This window comes from Oryzias latipes, chromosome 17 (assembly GCF_053564925.1).
Source record: "Oryzias latipes strain Hd-rR chromosome 17, Olatipes_Hd-rR_3.1".
Taxonomy (NCBI): domain Eukaryota; kingdom Metazoa; phylum Chordata; class Actinopteri; order Beloniformes; family Adrianichthyidae; genus Oryzias; species Oryzias latipes.
In genome coordinates, this window is record NC_136253.1 from 19,907,765 (window position 1) to 19,930,428 (window position 22,664).

Here is a 22,664-nt window from a genome sequence, read left to right on the forward strand (position 1 = left end):
AGAAATTAATAATCATGGTTCGTGTCCGAAATTATATGGAACCAAGTCTTTCATCTGTAGGAATAGAGCTGGAAAAGAAAATACCTGGAGTAAGATTTGGGAAATTTGCACTGCCTCGACATTTTCACACCAAGCCTCTTCCAGGCTGATGTGCTAATAGTTAGTAAAAGAAGATGGAGAAGCCCCTCCCTACTCCTCTAGTGTGAACACCATATTGAAAAGCATGTTCACGAATGCGTGTTTAGTGTTACATTCCTGTTGTGAACATAGCATTAGGCTAGAACAAACACCTAATACTCCCCACTTCAAAGGGCCCATAGCATGCTAATTTTAAGCTTTGCAGAGTAAACTATATCCATATTTATGATAATATATTACTTATGGCACACTAAAGAATGATTTTTTAGTTAATTATGAGTTATTTTACCTGCTAATTTTCCTACCCGAAAGTAAGACGACTTGATTGATCTCTGAGACACCGCCATTCGCTCCTTGTTAGTCCCACCCATTTCATGACGTCAACATAGAACCGGGCCCACCAGCGTGTCTTAGTTTTGCCCACGAAAACAAACAACATCCACATTTTTTGCAAAGATGGATGTGCATATAGTGCATATAAAAGAAAAGCGTTTTAGCCAATCATTGCTAGCTTGTGGAGAAAGTGGGTGTGTGTGTCAGCCTGGGGACGGAGCTGGAAGCGGAGAGTCTTCCTGGAAGGGGCTGTTCCCCACTGAGTAATGTCACAATGTGAGAACTCACTCGTTTTTGTTGGATAGGGAGGGGCTGGGGCTCAGAGCGCAGGGTTTTAGGGGAATACGCAGGAATGCGTGACTATATCCAAAAACCGCTTCGGGGTTGTTCTTTAGTGAGGAATTAACATTATAATCCTCTTGAAAGCTCAGAAAAGTTGATTTTGCATCATATAGGTCCTTTTAACTTGAAATAATATCATTGGGAGTCATTCTACAGGACCCTGACACAATGCATGCATGTGAACCTCTCATGCATGAACACCACTTACAGTTTCACCTTAAGCTTGGAGACCAGTCCAGTCCTGAAGTAACAGCAGCACAGTCAGTGCAAAGACTCCATGTTTAAAAGCCGCTTCTCATCCACTTTCCTTCAATATCAATCTTTCCTTCACTCCTTGTCTACCTTTTCCAAATGAATTATTTCCTCTGCACAGACCAGCAGCGAGCAACAGTTGCTATGGAAATAGAGTAAAGTCATGCATGCAAACACAATTCTGAGGATGGATGGTAGGAGGCTTTAGCTCTACGTGACAGACTTTGCTGCAGTTGGGTTTGATTTTTTTCTCCCCAAGTATTTGTAAAAGAAAGAAATCCAACGGTGAAGTAAAGCTATCACTATCTGTATGCATGTTAAAAAACAGAGGAATGTGTTTTTATCGATTAAGGAGAAGGGAGAAATCTATCAGGTCACTGTCGGAAAATTGTGTAAAATACATGAACGCTACGTTCGCTATGTGTGACAAACTTTTTCAGTAAATGTAGACCATGATTGCCCCACATTGGTACAGCTGCTTCTCTACCATTGATCGTCTTGTTGATACAAATTTGATCAAATGTGCTTCTATTGAGCTGCATCAATAAGTTTTCCCTAAAACATGAAGGTACCCCATTCCAGAAGGAAAAAGCTATTGAAGTGTTCTTGTCTGATGTTGACACCAGTGATTCCACATTAGTCTAGAGAAAACGAATAATTTTTTTTTTTAATTTGGAGAAGTTTTATAATAAATCATTACTCATGTAACAAAGGGATTTTTTTTAAGCCATGAGAAAGGTTCAGAGTAAAAACAAAACAGTTGCTCAGAAATTCAGCTTCTAAGTGCTCTGGGCAGAGCTGAATTCAAGGGCCACAAGCTGAGATTCTTGCTTAAAACATATTTAGTTAGTATTTGGTGTGATGTTGTCTGAGCTGCTAAAAATCCTCCATGCAAAATTTTGTCTTAACAATCTTAGGAAAAATGTAACATTCATATATTCCCTGTTCAATCCAAGATATTGTTTTTAATCTTTTAAATATTATATTTTTAAACAAAAAAAGCACTATTCAAAAGTTTAATGTTAATTTCAAACAGGAAACATGTATTGAAGATAAACTCTTGTGGTTTTTTAATGGTCCAAAAACCTTTTTTTACCCTCAGTTTTTGTTTTATTATCTTCTCAAAATGAAAATATGTGTAATGCATTACATATTAGATCTTTCCTCTGATTTTCTTTTCAAATAAAAATAAACATGAGTTATTGCTCATATTGAGTTAGAGTAATTGTTAAAACACTTTTGCTCCAGGGTACAAATTGCAGAAGACATAAAGAAACAAAGCAGACACTATGTCTTTTTTATAAAAATCAAATTCTAAACTCTCCTAGAGTGCAGTAAAAAAAAACATACATTTGTGAAGGATTGTAATTTGAATTATTACACTTTCTGTTACTTTTAAACTTTTCAATTTCATGATATGACACTGATTAAACCAATGAGCCTTTGTATGTGTAAGGCTATGTGCTAAAGAATGTGTTATATGAAGATGAGATGTGAGACATTACTGTGACATTGGAGTTTTAATTGACATTACAGCAAGATCGTGTCACCTGATATAAAAGGACCAATCAGACAATGGATGTAACTTTTTACTTTTTTATTTTTTTTGTAATTTTTTGTCAGGTCTCAATGATTTTGCCTCCTGCTCTGGACGCTGAATTTTGCTTCATCGATTACAAAAAATATAACAAAATTGTTGATCATTCCTCGTCTTTTCGAAGCTGTTTCAAACTGTCCAGTCTTGGATTTGAAAACAACTGGGCTAAAATTCTAACCTGTTATATTTATATAGTTAAAAAAAAGTTAGGTGTTAACCCATTTAAACTCTTAGTTTCTTTGAATCTCATTCTATTTCTTCCTACAAGATAAAAACTTTTCAGCTTCCAGGCTGAAGCGCTTTCAATGACAAATTTGATTGCAGCTAAATGCAGTTCACCGACTAACCACTTAGCATTTACCCATCTGCTTGGACGAATATTCGCCAGGCGTTATTCGCCAGCGTTTTTCGCCACGTTTTTTGTGTTCACACCCAGGCGATTTTCGCTGACGATGAGCCGAGCGAACATGCAATTTCATTCCCTGACATTAGATGGCGCTTTATGTAAAACAGAAATACTCCTGTACACAAGGTGGCGCTGTGCAACTTTACGCTTCTTAAAGTCGCTTTTCACTCAGAAGGAGAGAGCAAGTATTTACGCGCTTGTCAGAATCATACAAAGAAAACATGAATATTTCAAGCACCAGGTTCGGGGATATTTTAGAATGTCCGTCATTATTTCTTCGCGGCTGTGTAGATGCAACTCGGCGTCTATCTTCTTCGCTGGTATGTGTGCTCAGCAAGGCAGTTTTGTGTTTGAGCGCCCCCAAGTTGTGTTTTACTGTAACTTCAGAAGCTCCAGACACGTTTGCAAAAGCGCCATTCTCATTGGTCGAATAGATTTCAACGCGACGCGTCAAAAAAACAAAACAAACCCGAGGCGTTTTTTTTTTTTGACGCGTGGCGTTTTTTCGCGTCGGTGTGCACACTCTCATTGGTGCCCTTTGTTTAGTCACGAGGCGTTAAACGTCGGCGAAAATCGCGCACGAAATTCGTCCCGGTGTTTGTTTCACTTTTTTGCTCAGAAAGACAAGAGTTCTGTGACATCATAACCCACCAAAATAGCATTTCCCCTCAGTGGTTACTGTTTCACACAGGTGGTTTGTTTTGAGTGGTTTGAGATTTTTATGCAGGATGCCCTTCCTCACACAGACCTGTTTTATCCGGGGGGGAGACTGGCAGTGTGCAGACTTGAGCCTTCTAGGGGTTAGAAAATTCGGCAGTGGCGCAAAAGGCCCTCTGGTATAGGAACCCCGGTTTTCCGAGTTCAAGCCAACTGAGCCATCCACCTTAGGCCATGATGGCGACGGATGAGCTAAAAAAAAAAACTTTAACCTCTTAAGATCCGAGAAAATACTTGAGTTAACTACAGGGTCCCTGTTAAACACCAGATTTGCACCGCTCTAATAAAATGAGATAAAATAACTCAAAATGTGATATTCATGGATTAGACACCAAGTCTAAAGAGGTTAAATCAGGTTTACAAAAATTTTTGAGTCACATATTTACATAGGTTTTGCTTTCAGTTGGTTTATTTGTTTTCACTATATTATTTTTATTTAAGTGAACATTTCTTGACCCCGAAAATTAGTGTGAAGGCTAAAAGGCTATTCATTTTAAACGATAAAGCTACTCGAAAACACCAGATAACCTTGCCCACAACACTCATTGCTAAACTTTATTTAGTGATGTTGTTTTTTAAGCTTGTTTTCATATCGATTATCCTCAGACGGCATAAAAAGATAGGCTCAGTGTTTTGAAAGGAGCCTTTTTCATGGTTTTGGTACAACCTTTCTAGATTTTACTGCCACATTAGCCTTCCTAAAAGCCTTCATGGGGTTGTCTTAAACTTTGAAGTCAATTATACATGCCTGTCTAAACTATCCCTCTTTGCAAGATTGCAAATTTGTTGAACCTTCCTTGAAATGTGGTTTTTGGGGACTCAAAAGCAGGAGACAAGAAACACATGTGACAGAAACTGCATGTTTAATTAATACACTCAAGTAGGGCTTTAACCACTCAAACCAGAAGTAAAATTTTAGAAACTACACAAGAATCAGCTGAGACATTTCAGGACGGGGCAAAAAACAAAAACAAAAAATGTGACGAGAGGGAACTGAGGAAGGATTAAAAAACAAGATTACCACTTCGTCAAATTCACAATTGTGTACGAGTGTGTACCAAGCCTCCACGTGCACAATAAACATTCCACGCACACATCTCAATCACCACAAGCGTGCAATGAACGTTCCAAAAGGACTGAACTGTGCTGTTACCACATTAGATTAGATTATATCAGATTTGCTTTATCGTCGTTGTCGGTTGTACAATGACAAGCATCACCATTACAGTGCAAGAATAGCAAGGAACAACGAAATGTAATGTCAAACAAACAGATCAGTATATACAAATGTCCAAATATGAACTGTAATGAAGAATGTCCGAAATTATTGTGAGAAATTTCGTACAAAATTTGTGTGTAAACATGTCATGTGCAAGAGGTAGCAATGAGGTAGAGTGTTGACGCTGTGGACCATAGTAAGTGGACAGATTAGATAGCTGAAATTTGAATTTAGGCAGGAGCGGAGCTACAGGGGGATCATTTCACTTAACGCAATGGCCTTCCACTCTGGCGGTCTTATTGACTACCCTTCCAAAGTCTTCTGCCCCTGTTCCGTTCCCAATATGAAATGTTTTAGCTCCTCCACTAAATTTAGCTAACATCTTTAGTGGCAGTGAATGTGGCTATTTGAAGAAATGTTGGATGACAAATTACTCAACAAGGTTTTTGTGGTGTTTCTTTGATGACAGAATCTTGTTTGCCCTGATTTTGACTTATAAGGTGATAACATTTGGGCTTAGATTGTTATTTATGGCAGCTTGATTAATGGCTGACTTTGAAATCACTTAAACCCAGTTAGTCTGGCAGTGGCTGGTTGAAGTCCTGGTTCCAGGAGTATTTGGCCCACTTTCCTTAACTTCCTGTAAAGTTTGTGACCCTAAATGCTCCAGGGCTCCTTACAAGAGGATCTGTTGATCTGTGTTCCAGGGCTGCACACTATGAGGAAAACTTGCGATGTGTCATTTTAGTGATCAATATTGCGATGATGGTATGACTTGCGAAACATTCACAAATAAATCACTGCAACAGTTTTACTTAATGAAAGTCAACATACCTGTAAGTATACTCCTAAAGACCCATGCCTAAATAGGAGGCAGGCATCTAATATGAAAGGGCTGCATTCAATTTGTCAAAGACACTAAGGGGTTCATCCGATTGATCTGAGATATGAAGGGCTCCACTTGATTGGTCAAAGACGTGACTGGCAGGAGATTTTTTATGTATTTATAAATGTTTAAATATCCCTATTAGCCTTACTGTTCAACAACATTGTCATAATACCGGTATATATAATGCTGAAATGGTAAAGATATCACAATAAAAGTGTATAATCGGTCCCATAGTTCATTATTATTTTACTGTACCCTAATGTTTTGTTTCATCATTTGAAAATTTTTGAAAACCTAGTTGTCTTGATCTTTAACTGAATGGTCTACGACTTTATATTAATATCCAACATGATTAAAAATGAATATTTTAAAACGCTGTTTTGAAATAACAAAGAGGTTTTTGAAGCAACATGAAATATATGTAATAATATTATGGCTAATTTAAAATCTGTGTGCAGGTTTTTCATAATTTCACGATCTTTTTGTATATTTATATGAAATTAATTGGTTGATTTTGTAATGGCAAAACAATTTGGGCTCCATAAAACCATGAAACCCCACCAATTGCACTCGCTGCTTCCTTCCCATTTTAATATAAGTGGCACTTTATCTAAATATGTCATCATCTTGATCCTTGACTGTGTCCTTGACCAAAAAGCTGGTTCAGAACACCCCTGGTTGGCATGCATTTCTGCTCCCCAATTTCCATTTATATGGATCTAAATAACATCCCCACTGATAGCCACAATGGTCTCAGCAGCACGTGATTAACATGTTAAAGTTGGGGGGCTGATAGTATGTGCTGATAGCCTCCACTCATGAGCCGTCTGGCGGCGCAGTAACCGCCTCTCATGGTGCACTCCCCCCTCCACTTAACTCAAATCGATGGGCCCTCCTTGAGCCGGGTCATTTATCAGAGCGATCCGACAGAGCCAGTGAAACAGCCATGGAGGACCTGGCCCTGTGGCCTCGTAACGGCCAGCCAGCTGAAGCCAGATTTACTGGACTTGCCGGAGTAGCTCAATTCATGGACGGAGAGCGGATGGGGAAAGGGACAGAATGGAGAGGAGAAGAGCAAACGCCAAAGCTTCCACTTTATTGCTCACTTCTTCCATCCTCTCAGTTAATCCCACTCACAACTCCTCTGTGTTCATTTCACTCCTCTCATCCAATTCGGTCCCAATTCAATCTCCCGGTGGACGGTCTGAGAGCGCCTCGTCCTGCTACAGCACTTTTGCTGTTCATCAAAGCGACAGGCTGTGAATTAGCCTGTCCATAACACCTAAATTATGGCACAACCAAACCCTGAGGTTACACGGAGTAGCTGTTACGGCTGTGAGAAAAAAAAAAAAACCTAACAGCTTAATTGATTCAGAGGAGCTTTTCTTGGGTTGCCTCAAGTCATGTAGCCCCGTCCAAAAAAAAAGGCATGGAGTAATGATCGCTGTCTGACAAACATTTAAAAAATATGAAAGATATAAGAAATAGCTGTTATGCTACGTTCACACCTGTCATGTGACATTTAGCTTACGGTGTTTACACTGGCGTTCATGTCCACCGTCTACAGTTGGAAGAGCGGGTGCAAATCGTGCAAATTGTGCTCCAGGCTTTTTTTTCACAGCTCTATTCTGATATTAGAAAGATGTGTCGTGTAATTCCGGCACAACCCGCAACTATTAATCTCTCCTCCATGATAAATTTTCCAACAGTTGGTACTCATCCATTCATCACTACCAAATCAGAGTCCTTCACTGCTCAATTGGTGAAACCTTTATACGTGGTTCCCAAAAATGGTCGTAAAAACTTGTGCAGTGACGCGTGAACACAAAAGTTTTGAACACAGAAGCCCTAAATGTGCATATATGCAAGTTTACATAGACTTTACCTACACACAGCCTGTAAAGCCACACGCGGGTTCATGAACGCGCCTCCAGTCGGTGCTGTTCACACAACGGACAAGGAGGTTGCGGCAGGGAGGGGCTTCTTCTTTTGTTTTTTCTACTGTTACTAGCGCTTGTCCACCTCCTACAGAGGGATGAGGCTTGATGTGAACTGTTGAAGCGGTGCAAATCCCGCAAACTTGCCCCAGGCTTTTTCTTTCACTGCTCTATTCCGATTTATGAACAACTTGGTGTCATAAAATTCCGGACGGGAAAAAAAGCAAATTTGTTTAGTTCTCCTTCCTGATCATATTTGCAAATGGTTAGGACTGCCGTGTTCCGTGTACACTATCAAATCTGAGTCCCGCATTGGTCACAGTTCAGTGAGAACTTAAACGGTGGTCGAGGCAGCCGGTGAGTAGGCACTTTCATTGGAAGTGGTCACTTGAACGCAGAGGATGGTGTGAACTTAGTATCAGATTGACAAACTCGTCAACACCATAACACTTGAATATTTTACAGAATCCCATAATGCATTGCAATGTTGAGATGTGATCAAACTGGACGTACCTTTGATCCTCCTGGACTCCTTGCGTTGGCTGGTTTTTACACCTGACTGGAGCTCGGCCTCTGCTGACATCCTCCTCTGCCTCTTCACAGCAGATCCCACATGGGTAAACAGCGAATTAGCTAATCCTCCAAGCTCCCACTGTCCTCCTCCTCCTCCTCCCAGAGACTCCTGGGGTTCTCACAGTCGCTCTTTGAAAATCAAAACCTTCAAATCCATGCCGACAACGGTTCGAGGTCTCCTCGGTAAATGAAGATCCAACATTAATAACTACGTTCTGTCACGTCGGCGCATGGTGCTCGGGTAAACAAAATATTCAAATGTGAGCTGAGCGAGCCTTTCGAGTGCAGCTTCAGATCAGATCTGACATCCTCTAGAGCGTACCTGAGTTCTGTCTGTGAAGGTCAAGTATCACATGGTCCACTGTTGCTCTTTTCTGAAGGTTCACCTATTGCTCAGGAGTATGCCCCTCAGGGGGAAATTTGCAACACAGATGGAATCAAATATTGTTCTTCAGAGTAGGTCACAAGTGGGTATTATTCTTTGGCAGGGTACTTCAGATGCAGTTTGACAGCCCATCGCAGGTAGCATCTCAGAGCTCTGTAAAGGAAGAAGACAGTGTTCAGCTGGTTAAAAATTCAAATCTCCTCACTCAGATATTGCAGCAGTTAATGCACGTGTAAAGTGGTAGCCATTCATTTAACAAATAAACAAAGATGTTGTGTTTTCTGGATCATCAGACCTTTATGAGGGTGCATCCAAAGCCTTAACGCCCAACCTCGAAGACCTCCAGTGAAATATTTAACACTCATGGTGTATGTGGTGCTTGCGAGTAAATACAGAAGGGCGAAGCATGACCTGTGCTTCTGTGCGTGCAGAGCACATTTTCAGAAGATGGATTTTTAATACTTCAAGCAAACAGCATGAGAGGAGGGGAAGTAGCAGAGAGCCATGAATGACAGGCTGTTTGAAAGCAAACTGTGGTGGGAATCCAAGCACAGTCGCCCACAAACTAAAACCCGCACCCACCACCACTTCCCAACATTGTGCTTAAATGCCCTTGAATCATCCGCTGCAAACACAGACGCAGAGCCAAGCTGGCATGGTGGCTGGCGCTGCTTGTGTTGGCAAGAAGAGGCACCATTGTTGGAGAAACAGGCCTTTGGCCTGCTCGGCCCCCCGAAACAGAGCCGCCACACAACCAGCACCGGGCAAATATTATCCCGCGTGACAATGTGAACGCGTATGGAGACACGGTGACAACACAAATCTGGTTGTTCTCTTTTATTCTCACCGTTCAAACAATCCTTTCACCTTCTGTTGCTGGCTTTTGTTTTGGAAGGGCCTTCATTTGTTTGGCACTCTCAGCTTTATCTTTCAAAAAGAAAAAGGGTTCTCTACTGACAAACCTGCACTCTGTGTTCAGAAGAATGGATTTACATGTGTAGCAAAACAAGTATTGTTCTTATTTTCATGTTCTGTGGACATTCTTTGTAATAATAAAACACCAGCCCCCTGCTGAATAAAAAGAACTCAGATCTACAGCTCCAGAATTTGCCCAGTGGGACTTGAAGTTGAAGTGGAAAAAAAACGTTCTGCTTATGCTGTAATTCAATCTTATCCTCAGTTGTGACTAAGCATGTTGTGTTCGGCTTTTAGTATGAGGCTTTAATAAAAAGAAGTTGCTTCAAGAAAAAATGTGAATAATGTTTTGTTTTTATTGATGCGTCTCAAAAGAATCTCCGTTTGATAATCATGGTTGCAGAGAAAACTTCAAGGACTCTGTTAAATAATCTGTTTTGGCTGTCAAACCACAAGTTCTGCTTTATTTTCTGGGAAAAGCAAATGTATTTACCTATTGGGGGTATTTTGATTTAAACCTAACATGTGTTTTTAAATGCTGCACATGATCAAGGGACCTCTTGAAATGAAAAGTCTATGTAAATTTAATATTCCAAACTGTCACGTTCACACATCGCTACGCAGGTTTTTAAGTTCCTTATCAGGTTCTACGTACAAAACTAAAGCTAAACCAGTTGAACTTTGACCATTTAGGGACTTTGATGTGGAAGTGACAGATGAATGGCATCCCTTTAAAATTAAAGATAGTGCAGACCGTTTGAAAAGGGATCGTGGAGGAAAAATGAATAATTGCAGTTTGTATCCGGCCGTAATTATATGAGACCAAGTCTTTCATATATTGGAGTATAGCTGTGTAATAAAAAGGCTGGAGCAACACTCACCAAATTTGCACTAAACATTAAAATTGTCATGTATGTGTGTGCGTGTGTGTGTGTGCTCGTGTGTGTGTGCGCACACGTGTGTGTGTATTAGATTGAGTGAAAAAGGAAAGGATTAACAAGTTTGTGTTTAACAGCTCCGAAATGGGTATTTTTTGATGAATCCGAGTTTTTTCCAGCTTTGAATTAATAAGTCAATGCTTCAAATGGAATTTTGATTTATTTTTAAATTATTTTCACAAAGCGGGTGACAGTTTCTCCTTCAAAAACTGCGTCATATACACAATATAAAAGTTAAAAATCTGTGGTACGTGTGTCAAGGCCCATACGTGGAATGGGCATGGAAAGCCATAAATTTCTTTGTGTGTCTTGCAAAAATCACGCACAATTGTGTAATATTTACGTAATAGTTGCAAATAAACTACCGTAAATTCCGGACTACAAAGCGCACCCGATTACAAGCCGCACCCACCCATATTCACGTGTAAGCCGCACCCACCCATATTCACGTGTTTGACTGCTTTTATACATATACAAGCCACGTCAGAGTACAAGCCGCACATGTGATAGCCGATATTGTCATCCTGACAGATCACGCCCAGCATCCCAGAGTGAGTGCAATACATTAGCACATTGTGGGTGGTGCCTCTGGGTCACGTATTTGAGTGTATCGACATCTGACAAACAGCATGGACCTATATTCTGTTCACAAGTCCCTCAGTTATGGTGTTTTTATTTCATTTTTTTTTTTTACTTATTGACAATCTAGGTATCTAACATAAAATTACAAAGAGTAACCATATAATCAACATTACATCCCTCAGTTATAATGAGGAAATTTACATCCGCGATTCCCCATTTCCCATGAGTCTTAGGGGCTAAAGGCGGGGCCAACGCCCGGCTCGCCATTCTGTTGTACGTGTTTAAGAATTAGCAAGTAGCAGCAGTGCATGGAGGGGTGAACGGGAAAAGCTCTCCTTCCGCTTGTGTCGCAGCAGCGTTATGGGAGTAACAGGACTGGTTAGAAAACACAACGGTAAAGCAGCGGCGACTGAAAAGCGCGCGCCTCAGCGCGATACGCGCGCCTCAGTGCGGCGCGTGCGTCAGAATTCAGAAGCCTCTGCACTCCGCCGACGCCTCTGCGCTCCGCTCCCGCCCCGCGCGCTCCTTGTCTCCCCTTCCTATCTACTCCGACACCTCTGGCCAGCGCGGCTTCAAGGAGGAGCACTTCGTCCCCGTTGCGCCGGTGGATGGAGCAAATCGTTTCTGTGGAAAGCAATCGGACTTAATACTGTACGTTTTGTGTATGAGGGGCGGATGCGTTGTTACATGTGGGAGCCATCAGACTGCCATCGGCCCCGCAGCTCAATCAGCAGGAGAAGATGTCTCCAGCTCACACGGAGGCTGTGAGTTTTTCAAAGCAAAATTCCGCTTTTACGGTTTCCTTAGAAACCGTAAATGGAGTGTAAATTCACTCCATGCGCTGTTCTCTCCGTCACGCAGCAAACCGGCTTTTCCAAACCCGTTGGTGACGGTGGACTTTTTTACGCTGCTTTTAACGATTGCTTTTAACTTGAAAGCTTCATCATAATGTAGCGGCGATCACGTGCACGTTGGGTCTAATGGCCCCAAAGGATTCTGGGATGCGGCCGGGCATGCGTGTTTCGTTTTGTTGAACCATGACTGAAGTGTCTAAGACCTGAAGTCAAGTCCATGCTGTTTGGCTGCTAAGAGGTGTGTTGAATAAAAATGCCTTGAGCTTGGTGTTAGATAGAGAATTCAAACTATTCACTGAGTTCGAAAATACGTACGTGGCGGCCGCTAATTAAATCCATAAATTAGCCGCGTCACCTAAAAAGCCGCAGGGCTGTAAGCGCAGGAAAAAAGTAGCGGCTTGTAGTCCGGAAATTACGGTACACTAAATATGCGTAAACTGGGTGATTCTCAACCGCCGAAAAATTTTGAACATCTCAAAACTAAATTCACATAAAGACATGTCAGCCGAAACCCTCTACAAACATCTGCGCACATCAACGAATGATAAACGCAATAAACACTTATTAATAAGTGTATCACGCATGTATCACGAAAGATTGAAATTTCCTACTTTGAAAATGCACACAATGTATGAATTGGATGTGTGACACGGCCTTTAGAAGGCGACTTTCATCAATCATTTCAATCATTGGACTCCTTTTCCAAAAAATTGGCAATTTCAGTGACCAACACATTCCATGCAATAGTTGTTGAAAGACGTCCAGAGAGGACGTTTTACTTATAAATCAGTTTTGATCATGTATATAGAATCAAATCAAAACACTAACTTGAAGAAAAAATCTCCTTTTTTATATTTTCTCTGTGTTTCATGGTGAGCTGCACTCTGAAAGTGTTGCAACCACAAAAAATAAATGAATAAACAATCAAGGGAAAGGTTCAAAGGGGGGCCAACTGGAAAGACCAGACCAGAACTTTTGCTCTCAAATAGACTTTTAAAGTAAGACAGAAAGTATAAGTTGCCTGAGGAGACGAAGATCTGAACAAAGGGGCAGCAACATTACTCCATTTGCATTTTGCCCATACTGATAGCCGGTCATTTAGGCTGGTTTTGTCAGAAATGGCTCTCCTTTCTGGGTGTCTAGATGATGTGTCACAGTTCATGAGAACCTCCCGACATGATAATGTCACACAAGTCCAGCGGCAAAAGAGCCATCAAAAGGAACTGTCTAAAAAAAATGTTTTTAAAAGACTATTGCAGTGTCAGTGCTGGGAGAGATATTTTCCATGACACAAAGAACCTTATCTGAATGCAATTTTCATTAGCAACACGAGATATGCCTTATTGTATTAAAAGGAAGAGGGATTTTATGTGATGTACGGCTGCTTTTCAAAACCAGTGCTATGTAGGTCACCCAGACTCCCTGATCTGCTCTGCGTTTCAACAGCTCCCTCTGTCTCTGAGGATATGGGTCACAGTTAACGAGCATCACTTCTTTTTTTTTCTTTTTCAGCCTTTTTCGAGTTTATGGAGATATTAAAATTCTAGTGAAAACAGCCCTTCAGTTACGAATCCGCTCATATTAATACTAACTCTCTTATCTGCATGGATGTCTGATGACTCTGGCTTGGATCTTCCACTTTACTCAACCTGCTTTTCAGATTCCTCCTGACAGAAGATCCCAAATGTATTTCCAGAACAAAAAGAGGCAAGTTGCAACTTGATCCGGTAGTCCTTGATCTCATTAGGGATTCAGATTGTCTGAAAAGGTCTGTATCTTCATCACCACTGGCTTGACCAAGATGTACTACTTGGATCTGCAACCATGCAATTTAACTGTTCTACTAACAGTTTCTTGTAAAGCATAACCTGTTTGCACTTATCATATTTCTCACAATTTCTTTGCATAGTTCGGCCGGTGGTGCGACTTATACTCCGGTGCGACCTATATGCGATGTTTTTAAAAAAAAAATAGTAATAACCACTATTCAATTCAGTTCCAGACTATTTTATTTATATAGCCCAAAATCGCAACAACAGTCATCTCAATGGGCTTCGTACCGTAGTTGTGAAGTAAACATAAAATCATAAGGATCACGAATACATAGAATTCAATAGGAAAACTCTAAACTGAACTAACTAAACAAACTAAACTAAACTCGGCATCCCTGCCAAAAGACCAGGGTGTCAAACTCAAATTCACAGTGGGCCAAAATGAAGCAGTGAAGTAAAGTCATGGGCCAAAGTCAATATTAATTGGAAAAATGAACTGCAACTAAAATGTATTAACCTGTTTAGCCTTTTCATATAGTGTCTTCTTATGTTATATTCTTTTGCCACATTAGCTCCACACACAAGACAAACAGGTCTGTCCTTTCTATTCGTGAACAGATTATCTGCCTCCCACCTGTCTTGAAGGCTCTTGTTGTCCATCTTTCGTTTTTTGTGGAGAGTAAAATTATTGTCCGATGTAACTGGAGCATGGCTGTCAATGACTGTCAACAGAAAAAAGGAGTGCTTGCCGGTTTGAACTGCACGCCAACATACTAGCAAAGCATTGTGGGGTGTGTAGTATTAGCAGTAGAGTATATATCGTGGGCCAGCTCTAATCCACATTTGATATGATCTTGCAGGCCAATTATAATTAATAATAATAATTAATTATAATTAGGCCTGAGTTTGACACATGTGCCTTAGACCCTCCTTTACGGTAAGGAAAAAACTAGAGGGCACTGTAGACATGTGTGTCAGTATTTCATTCTGACAGCAACGAAGAAGAAGAAACGTTGCTCAGTCTCATGTTATGTTCCCAACAGGCATGTGTGGTGTGTTCAAAAACATGCGTTTTGGCATATGGTGTGTTGCTAGCTGCTACTAACGCATGTACTCATAGTTAGAAGAGGTTCGGTGCAAAATGTTGAAGCGGTTTAAATCTTGCAAACCTTGCTCTAGGCTTTTTCTTTCACAGCTCTATTCCGATATATGAAAGACGTGATGTCATAGAATTCCAGCTGGTCACAAAATGCAATTATTAATTTCTCCTTCATGATCAATTTTTAAGAATTGTTCATAGGCAGCACTAATATACTAGATTCATGAAGCTAAATAAGCATTGATGTATTATGGTAGAGAAACATGCATATATTGAGCCCATTATTGTTATCTATTCCATTGTTATGATTTGTCTTTCAAGAATAAATTGCTGTTCTTGGTATTTTGTTAAATACATTTCTTCCAAAAGTGTGAGTTATTAACAATTTTTTCTTCTTTATTATGCTTTTTGTGGCTGCTACAACTGCTATACTCCAGAGCGACCTTTACTCCGAAAAATACAATAAACAATAGCACAGACCTCTGATTTTTGCTGCACAGACAAAAGGTTATAATTTTTTGTAATTGTGCTCAGAGTTTGTCTGCTCTCAGATTAGTTTTTCCAATCATGTTTCTCTGTGATATAAAAAGCGATCACTGATTAGGAGTTGATTTTTTCTTTTTTTCAAATGAGAGTATTTTGAGATACTTCTAGCATCCAGGTTTCCAACAAGTAACATCTCCCCCTGAGACTGATGCTTAATAGTCTCCACAATCAACCTCATATTGTGAAACAAGCAGGCCTCGGTGCATTTTGCCACTGATGAATAACAAAGGTTGAGCTGCTATCCATCACTGGATGCGGCCAATTACACCTCCATTCACCGTGTTACCGACGGAAAGTGGCGTCTGCTGCTGCCTTACGTGCCTGTGTGTGTGGAGAGGAGTGAGGAGGCCACTGCTCCCTGGACCGTCCCTCAGCTCCTGGCTGGTGTGGCCCTGAGGCTGCAGGAGCATTTGTTCGACAGACCGGCTCTGGCACCTTGCGCCGGTCATCTTTGTTACAAAATGCCTCGCAGCTTATAGACTGGGACGCAGCTGTCACAAGCCGATCGTGCACAACCCCTCTATGAATAGCCCCTGCTGCGTTACCTTGTGTCACCTTCGGAGGCAGCCATCTACAGCCACATACATCCGAGGCTTTTAATCTGTGAAAAGCTTCATTTAGGCATTTTGCTCTGCCCTAAATCAGCTCTTATCAACCTCATAATCAGCAAAGTCACTTTTGAGTGGCCGTACAAGTGTCTAATAGCCGTTAAATCTACGATAAGGTTAATTTGCTTTTGTTGGACTAATTAGATTCTTGACTTGAGGGCGGCTGACTGGCGTGCGGGTCTTTGAGGTAAGACTGGAGCAGCTCCATTGCATGTGAAGAAGCTTAAGTGCACCGTGACTAAAAGTGTTCTAGGGAGAATGCTTAAAAAGATTAGTAAATCAAAACAAACCGCCCCAAAAAAAGTGAAGAAAACCAAGGAAATAAGAGAGACTGCTGCTGCTGTCGTCCAGTGCAACTGCCTTTTCAGGGGAGGGCCGTCTGCACTCAGGTTGTTCATCCATGGCCCATTAGTCCACCTCTTTCTGACAAGATGGAGGAGGTGAAACTACAAAGTCCACAAGCAAAAAGGCAAGGAGAGAAAAATATAACAAAAAAACAAAAAAAAAAACACAGAACTTCAGGCATTTGACACCGCTTCGTTCAATCTCTGGGTCAAGGAAGAGACCTTGTTGCTTCAGGTTCGGTGGGTTTAGCCAGTAAATAAGCAATGCTCAGATTTAAGTCAGCAAAGGCCTGAGCCACACTTAAAAAAAGGCAGCATATACCTGCAGGGTTATGGGGCTCATTTCGGTTGAAAAAGAGTGAAGACGGCCTGAGTATTTCTGAGGTACATGACAAAAATCTCCCAGCAGAGCTCCCCAGACAGGAATCAATGGAGTTTGTTTTCAGGTGTTTGCATTTCTTAGACTTAACAGACATATTCAGGCTAACAAAGTGTCACCAGATCCCAGTGGTAATTGTAAACAATTGCAAAAAATAAAACAAAAAGAGATGTGTTCCCCCTTTTTTTAAAAAAAAAAAAATCTGATCAGACCCAATGTTCAGCCTGCCTTGAAAAACAGGCTCCTGAATAAGAGCTAATTGATGAGCCGGCTTTCCAAAACACCTCCTCTGATGATCCACTCCAGCTTCCCCAAGGAGCTTTTAATTCACTGTTGATTTGGTTTGTTGTTGTGCTGTGTCTCAGCGTCTTCACTGTGCGTTAAAGGGGATTTTCACCACTCGGGGTTGGTGGGAAGAGGAAACTGGACGAGCTCCAGAGGGTCTGGCAAACCCTTTTTGCGGCCAATCTTTTCCTTCTCTCCATTTTCTCTTTGATTTGCTCCATATTAATCATTATTAATTCTCTGCTTCTTCCACTCATCTTGTTTTTCCTCCTTCCCCTGCCCTTGTTCCCACCTGGCCTCCTTTTCTGTCTGCCTGTCTTCCGGCATAATGAGTACATCCGATAAAAGGGCGAATTATGCTCCGTTTTGCTGTCAGTGGCGGTTAACAAAGGACTGCGAAAACAAAGGTTTAGTCATTATTTCATGCTGAGAATAATTAATGATATAATTTAAGTTTATCCTTCCCTGTGTGCTTTGCACAAACGAACAAAATAAGTGTCCTCTTTAATGTGATGGGGTCACGGATGTAATTACGGTAGGATGCACGGTTGGAGTCCTGGTGATTCCTCCGCTTCACTCTTTTGTCATAAAAGAGACATGTTACATTTTAGGACAGATAAATAAAACATATAACTGTTTGAAACACAACTTTAACCCTGTAAAGTCCTTTATATCAAAGAATTGACAGAAAATTCTAATGTAGGGGAATTAAGAATTAAACCATTTTGTGAAATCCATTACAAAAAGCATTATTTTTAATGAGATATAGATAATAAGAATTATGATATATTGGGTGATTATGTTTTTGCTCACATTAATGTTACTTTAAGATGCAAAAATAATTGCATGAGTTTCATATTTTGCCCAATGTCTCAAATTTGCTCCAGATTTTATAACATGGTGTAACGCTATAAAGAATTCATTATCAACACATTTAGCATTATTTCAATACAGCAAGTAGTCATTTAAAAAAGAATTTAAAAAGCAGTAGCCGAGTTATTCTCACCATAAAATTTTAAAAATTAAAGTTACTCCGTCCGAAGTGTTTTTGAGATTCGTGGAAGCAGCCATTTTTAAATGGACTGAGTCGTATCCTGTTTTATTTTGTTTTTTTTTAGAAAAGTTTGGATCATGAGTTAGGGGTCTCAGAAATTCATGTATCAAATATGATACAAATGGCTGGGGCAGATTATTTTTTGTGTGTGTGAATAATTTTATGTTTTTCTTTGATTTTACAAACTGCAAACTCTTTACAAACTTTTTATTGAGCTTTAAAAAATAAATTCTGGATGCCTGACTTGACAATTAAGTAAAAAAAAAAAAACTCAGCTAATTAGCAACTGGGGTCAAACTGGTTCAAAGCAATATTCAGCATATGCCGCATGCAGTTCCTAAAAAGGAAATTGAAGGACAAATGAGAAATAACATGATGGTTAATGTTAAAACCTGCTCAATAATTCTAAAGTGAGGACTGTGAGCCAAGTGGGATATTAGGGAATTGTTAATGACTGTAAATCAATCATGCTCCTTGTTGTCTTATGAGCTGCTCATAATTAACTCAGTGCAAACAGACGCACAGATCCCTCTTCTGTTTACTCTGAGTTTAATCAGACGTTTTTGTCCAGAGGTGGCCTATTTTTCTGTTGTTTTCCTTCAAATTCCAGCTCTGTTACGTCTGCAGACTTTACAGCTGCGTTTCGACTCACATTCAAGAGTCAGAAATGTCTCCTCCTGTTGTGAAAATATTCTGTGTTTTCTTTTTTAACTAATTTTCATATTTAATGGCTATTTTATTTGCTTTTACGTAAAGCGTTTTGTGTTTTTAGTCGAAATGAAAGCCGCTGTACAAATAAATAGAGTTTGAGTTTAAGTTTGGTTTTGGTCTTTTGGTTCAAAAAGCTCATTATCTTTCGACATTTTGTGCATGAAGTAAGATTTTAACAGAACTCTGATGAGGTTTAATGAAGACTGATTTAAAAATTGAAGCCAGCTCAACAGTTGAACTTCATAGATCATAGCCTTTAGAAAACCACTCAGCAGGTTCCTGGAGGGCAGGAAGAGTAGAGTAGAAAGTTAGAAAGAGTTGTAAACCCTGTAGTGGAAGTATTATGGTATGGAGTTTAAGCATCTTTGCGTTCAATAAACACTTTCCTTTCTGATGGCACATGGCTGTTTGAAGATTACAGAAAACATTCAGCTCAAAATGGGAGAAAAAGTTTTTCATTGAGCTTGAAAAAAGTAAACTTTGGATGCTAGACTTGAGAAAAAATAAGTTAATTAGAGCTAACTTTTGATAGTTGAGCTCACACTGACCAAAAAATAAAATAAAATAAATAAAAAGCAACTAAAACTTTGTTTTGAAAAAATTAATAAAATGTCATGTTTTTTTGTAATATATATTTGTGACTTTTTTTTAACAGGTTTGCCAAAGAGCTTTGATAAAATGAAATAGCAGAAAGAAGTTGCCAAGTCAGAAAAATTAATTTTTGACTGAGTTATCAAGGATTTTCAAAATAAAAAAAATGGTAAAAATAAATGGAACCTGCTTCACTTTTTTAGCACCAGACTAAAGAGGTTTTTTTTTTTAATGTCTGTTTTAATGTTCACCTGTCCTGATTTTTCCTGCTTCTGGTTCAGTAGGATTAGGATGAATTTGGGACTAATATAGAGCTGAGAGTTTGCATTTATTAAAATCAAAATAAGTCATTGGGCATCCTGCAGCTTTTTTTCCATTTCTGCTTTTTGTTAATTGGAATCTTCCCTGTTAAAATGTTCAGGCTTTGATGACTAGTCAAAAATGAAGTGTTGTCCCACTCGAATTATCTTGTGATCTATTGTAAAAGTGTTCCCAGTGGTCTTTTTGTAATGATTATGCCGATTTTTGGCTAAACTATAAAAATCTGTGTCGTTTTCTAGAACATAATTTCAGCAGAGCGGCGGGAGTTCATGAGAAATTCGCCTCTAAGCTGTGGGTGGGACAGTTAGCCATCACTCATTTCCCATCATCCCCTTTATTTACACTCCCTTCCGCTAGCCTCACACCACCTAGCTAACAATAGCAATGCAACAAAAATGCTGAGCGATATTGGAGCTATCCAGCCGTACAGTTTTGATCAAGATGCCAGCTCAGACAACGAAAACAAAGACCTACATGGATCTAGTTGTCTGCATGTTGATGCATCGGAATGAATTGTAGCCTCTACATCATAGCCACAATGATTTCAATAAAGAAATTCTCAAGTTGTAGGGTAATTTTCTTTACATGTGTCCTCCATCATCAGAAAAATGCCACAAGAACAGGATAAAAACACCAAACAGACTATTTTTATTATAGTGGATCTTTAAAAAAAAGATAAAATGGGGCCATGCTACTGAGCTTAATCTCTTAGAGAAGAAAACTACTCTGTGGAGAAGAGTAAGTTCAATGTTTCTTTGCTTATTTAAGTCTAGGAAGGATGTCACAGCCAACAGGTGGACTTTGGTTCTGAGGAATCCTCTTGTCTTCTGCCATAAAATGTTCCTTTCAGCTTCCTTGCCAGTGGAAATCCTCAAAGCTTAAAACGAGAAGAAAAGAAAAAATCTGCCTGCAACTTTTTACTTTCTTGTTTTGTTTCGATTCATTTATTTGTCAGTCAGCTGAGGTGTGAAAAAAAAAATCAAAACACTTGCATCTTTTTTATCTTGCTACCTTTTGCTGTGATGTAATTTTTACTTTTTACAGCTGCAACAAAAGAGCCATAATTCCTGCTGTGAGCTTTTAACTCGCTCCTGTTTTCTCCAGAGGCTTCTTTGATACTTTTTATATTGAAAAGCAAAATAGACGATATGTTGCAAAAGTCTCCTTTATATGATGCTTGAGGAACACACACACACACAAAGAGCACGCTGTCTGGTCCCCCCAATGACGATACAGTATGCGTTGTTGCAATTAGTGGATGTCCCACCTCAACGTCTCTCATTAATCTCACATGAGTGATTAGGCTGCAGCGACGTATGGAACCGCGGGAGGTGTGAAACCGGGTGTGAAACTGTTGTCATCTCATATGTTATGGGACTCCAGAGACCGAAGGGATTAAACGGCGGTGGGCACAGCTCATTGGCAGCTAATCATGCTTCCAATGATGATAAGTGAAATATTCGCCTGCTTCTCATTACAGCGCCACACCAAGGTCAAGATCTCGCTCCCAACCCCGATGGCCAACCCCAGTGTTTTGTCTCCGAGGAAACCGTCCTCCTCCCCCGGCGCTCTGAGCTTTGTTTTGTGCAAGCCCAAACAGACTCTGGATGAAAGCCTGAGTGAAGCCTCCCAAATATGACACTTGACGGCTGATTAAAGCAAAACATCGGGGCACTTTCCAACTGTGCTGCTCTGATGAGACATGATCTAACGGGTCTCGTCAGAAGACATCATGCTGACCGCCGCCGCTGCACCAGATGCTCGCTGTTTCAGTTCGACACATCAGAAATTCCCCGCCTCCTCTGTTTAATTAGAACGTGGGCTCCAAATCTGAACAGCAGCAGACATTTAGCCCTATTTTGTGTCATCAAGAGTGACAGCAAGCATCGCACTTGACTTTGTAGCCCGTCAACGATTGGGTTTCCTCCCATAATCACATCTAGAACTTAGCTAAAAGCCTTTTTTTTTTCAAGGATGACCTACATAAATGAGGGATAATAATGGTGTAGTCAAATGAGCTCAGAACTTTACATCATTCAGCAGCAGAGTTGGCTCCGTTAAAAAAAAAAAAAAAAACAGTGCCCCCTCCCCCACCCAGCCCCCCTTCGGGGTCCCCCATCTTTAGGCTGAGAAAGTGGGATAAATCGTTGCCCAAAGGCACATAAGCAAGTTAATCCATCCCTGCCCAGGGATTAGTTATTCTTCAGTATGATTCATGTTCTGTGCTAGCAGGGGTTAAATTTGGCTCTCTGGTGCTCGGCTCTGGAGCTTCTCATCACGGGATGCCTGCCTTTGTAAGTCTTCAGCATTATACTGTATATATTTAGTGCTTTTCCCTAGACTTTAAAGGCAGAGCCAACCCTTTCCAAGCCTGCTTGGAGTCACATCACTCACACATGGGGCCCTCCACTCTCATTCCAACAGCCCTTATGATTATGTACACATCTTTCTCCTAATCACTGTCTGTAGGATTCTTCTTTCTTGCATCTATTTATTGCAAGTTTATTTTTGTTTTTCTGTTTTCATTGTGTAAATTTCATAGGCAGCAAAAGATGGGGCTAAAAAGTGAATCAGAAACTGCTGTTATCCACCACATATGAAAATATGTAATATGAACATATTTTTAAATGTTTCTGAGTTTCCTATAACCAAAGTCAAAAAAGGTCAAACATTTAGGAAAAAATGGAAACACTGCTTTTCAACCCATTTTGGGTCAAAAAAGATAATATATATGAATTTGCAAGTGAAACAATAGAGCCCTTTGAGTTATTATTTATGTCTAGATCTCACTGAAGAGATTTGATGTAATTTAACAAATAAAAATTAAGACATTTAAGCAGTGGCGGTTCTACACTAACTTACTCCCTGGGCGAGTAA

General features: G+C 40.2%; 1 protein-coding gene across 1 annotated transcript in view; it reads right to left on the reverse strand.

The window, feature by feature from the left end:
• c8b (complement component 8, beta polypeptide) overlaps positions 1–22,664 on the reverse strand; it is a 75,959-nt gene that overhangs the window by 42,593 nt on the left and 10,702 nt on the right. Inside the window, exon 2 of the mRNA XM_078935459.1 lies at positions 8,344–8,941. Within this exon, the coding sequence (XP_078791585.1) occupies positions 8,344–8,413 (70 nt within the window). The 5' untranslated portion in view covers positions 8,414–8,941. The remainder of the gene's footprint in view (positions 1–8,343; positions 8,942–22,664) is intronic.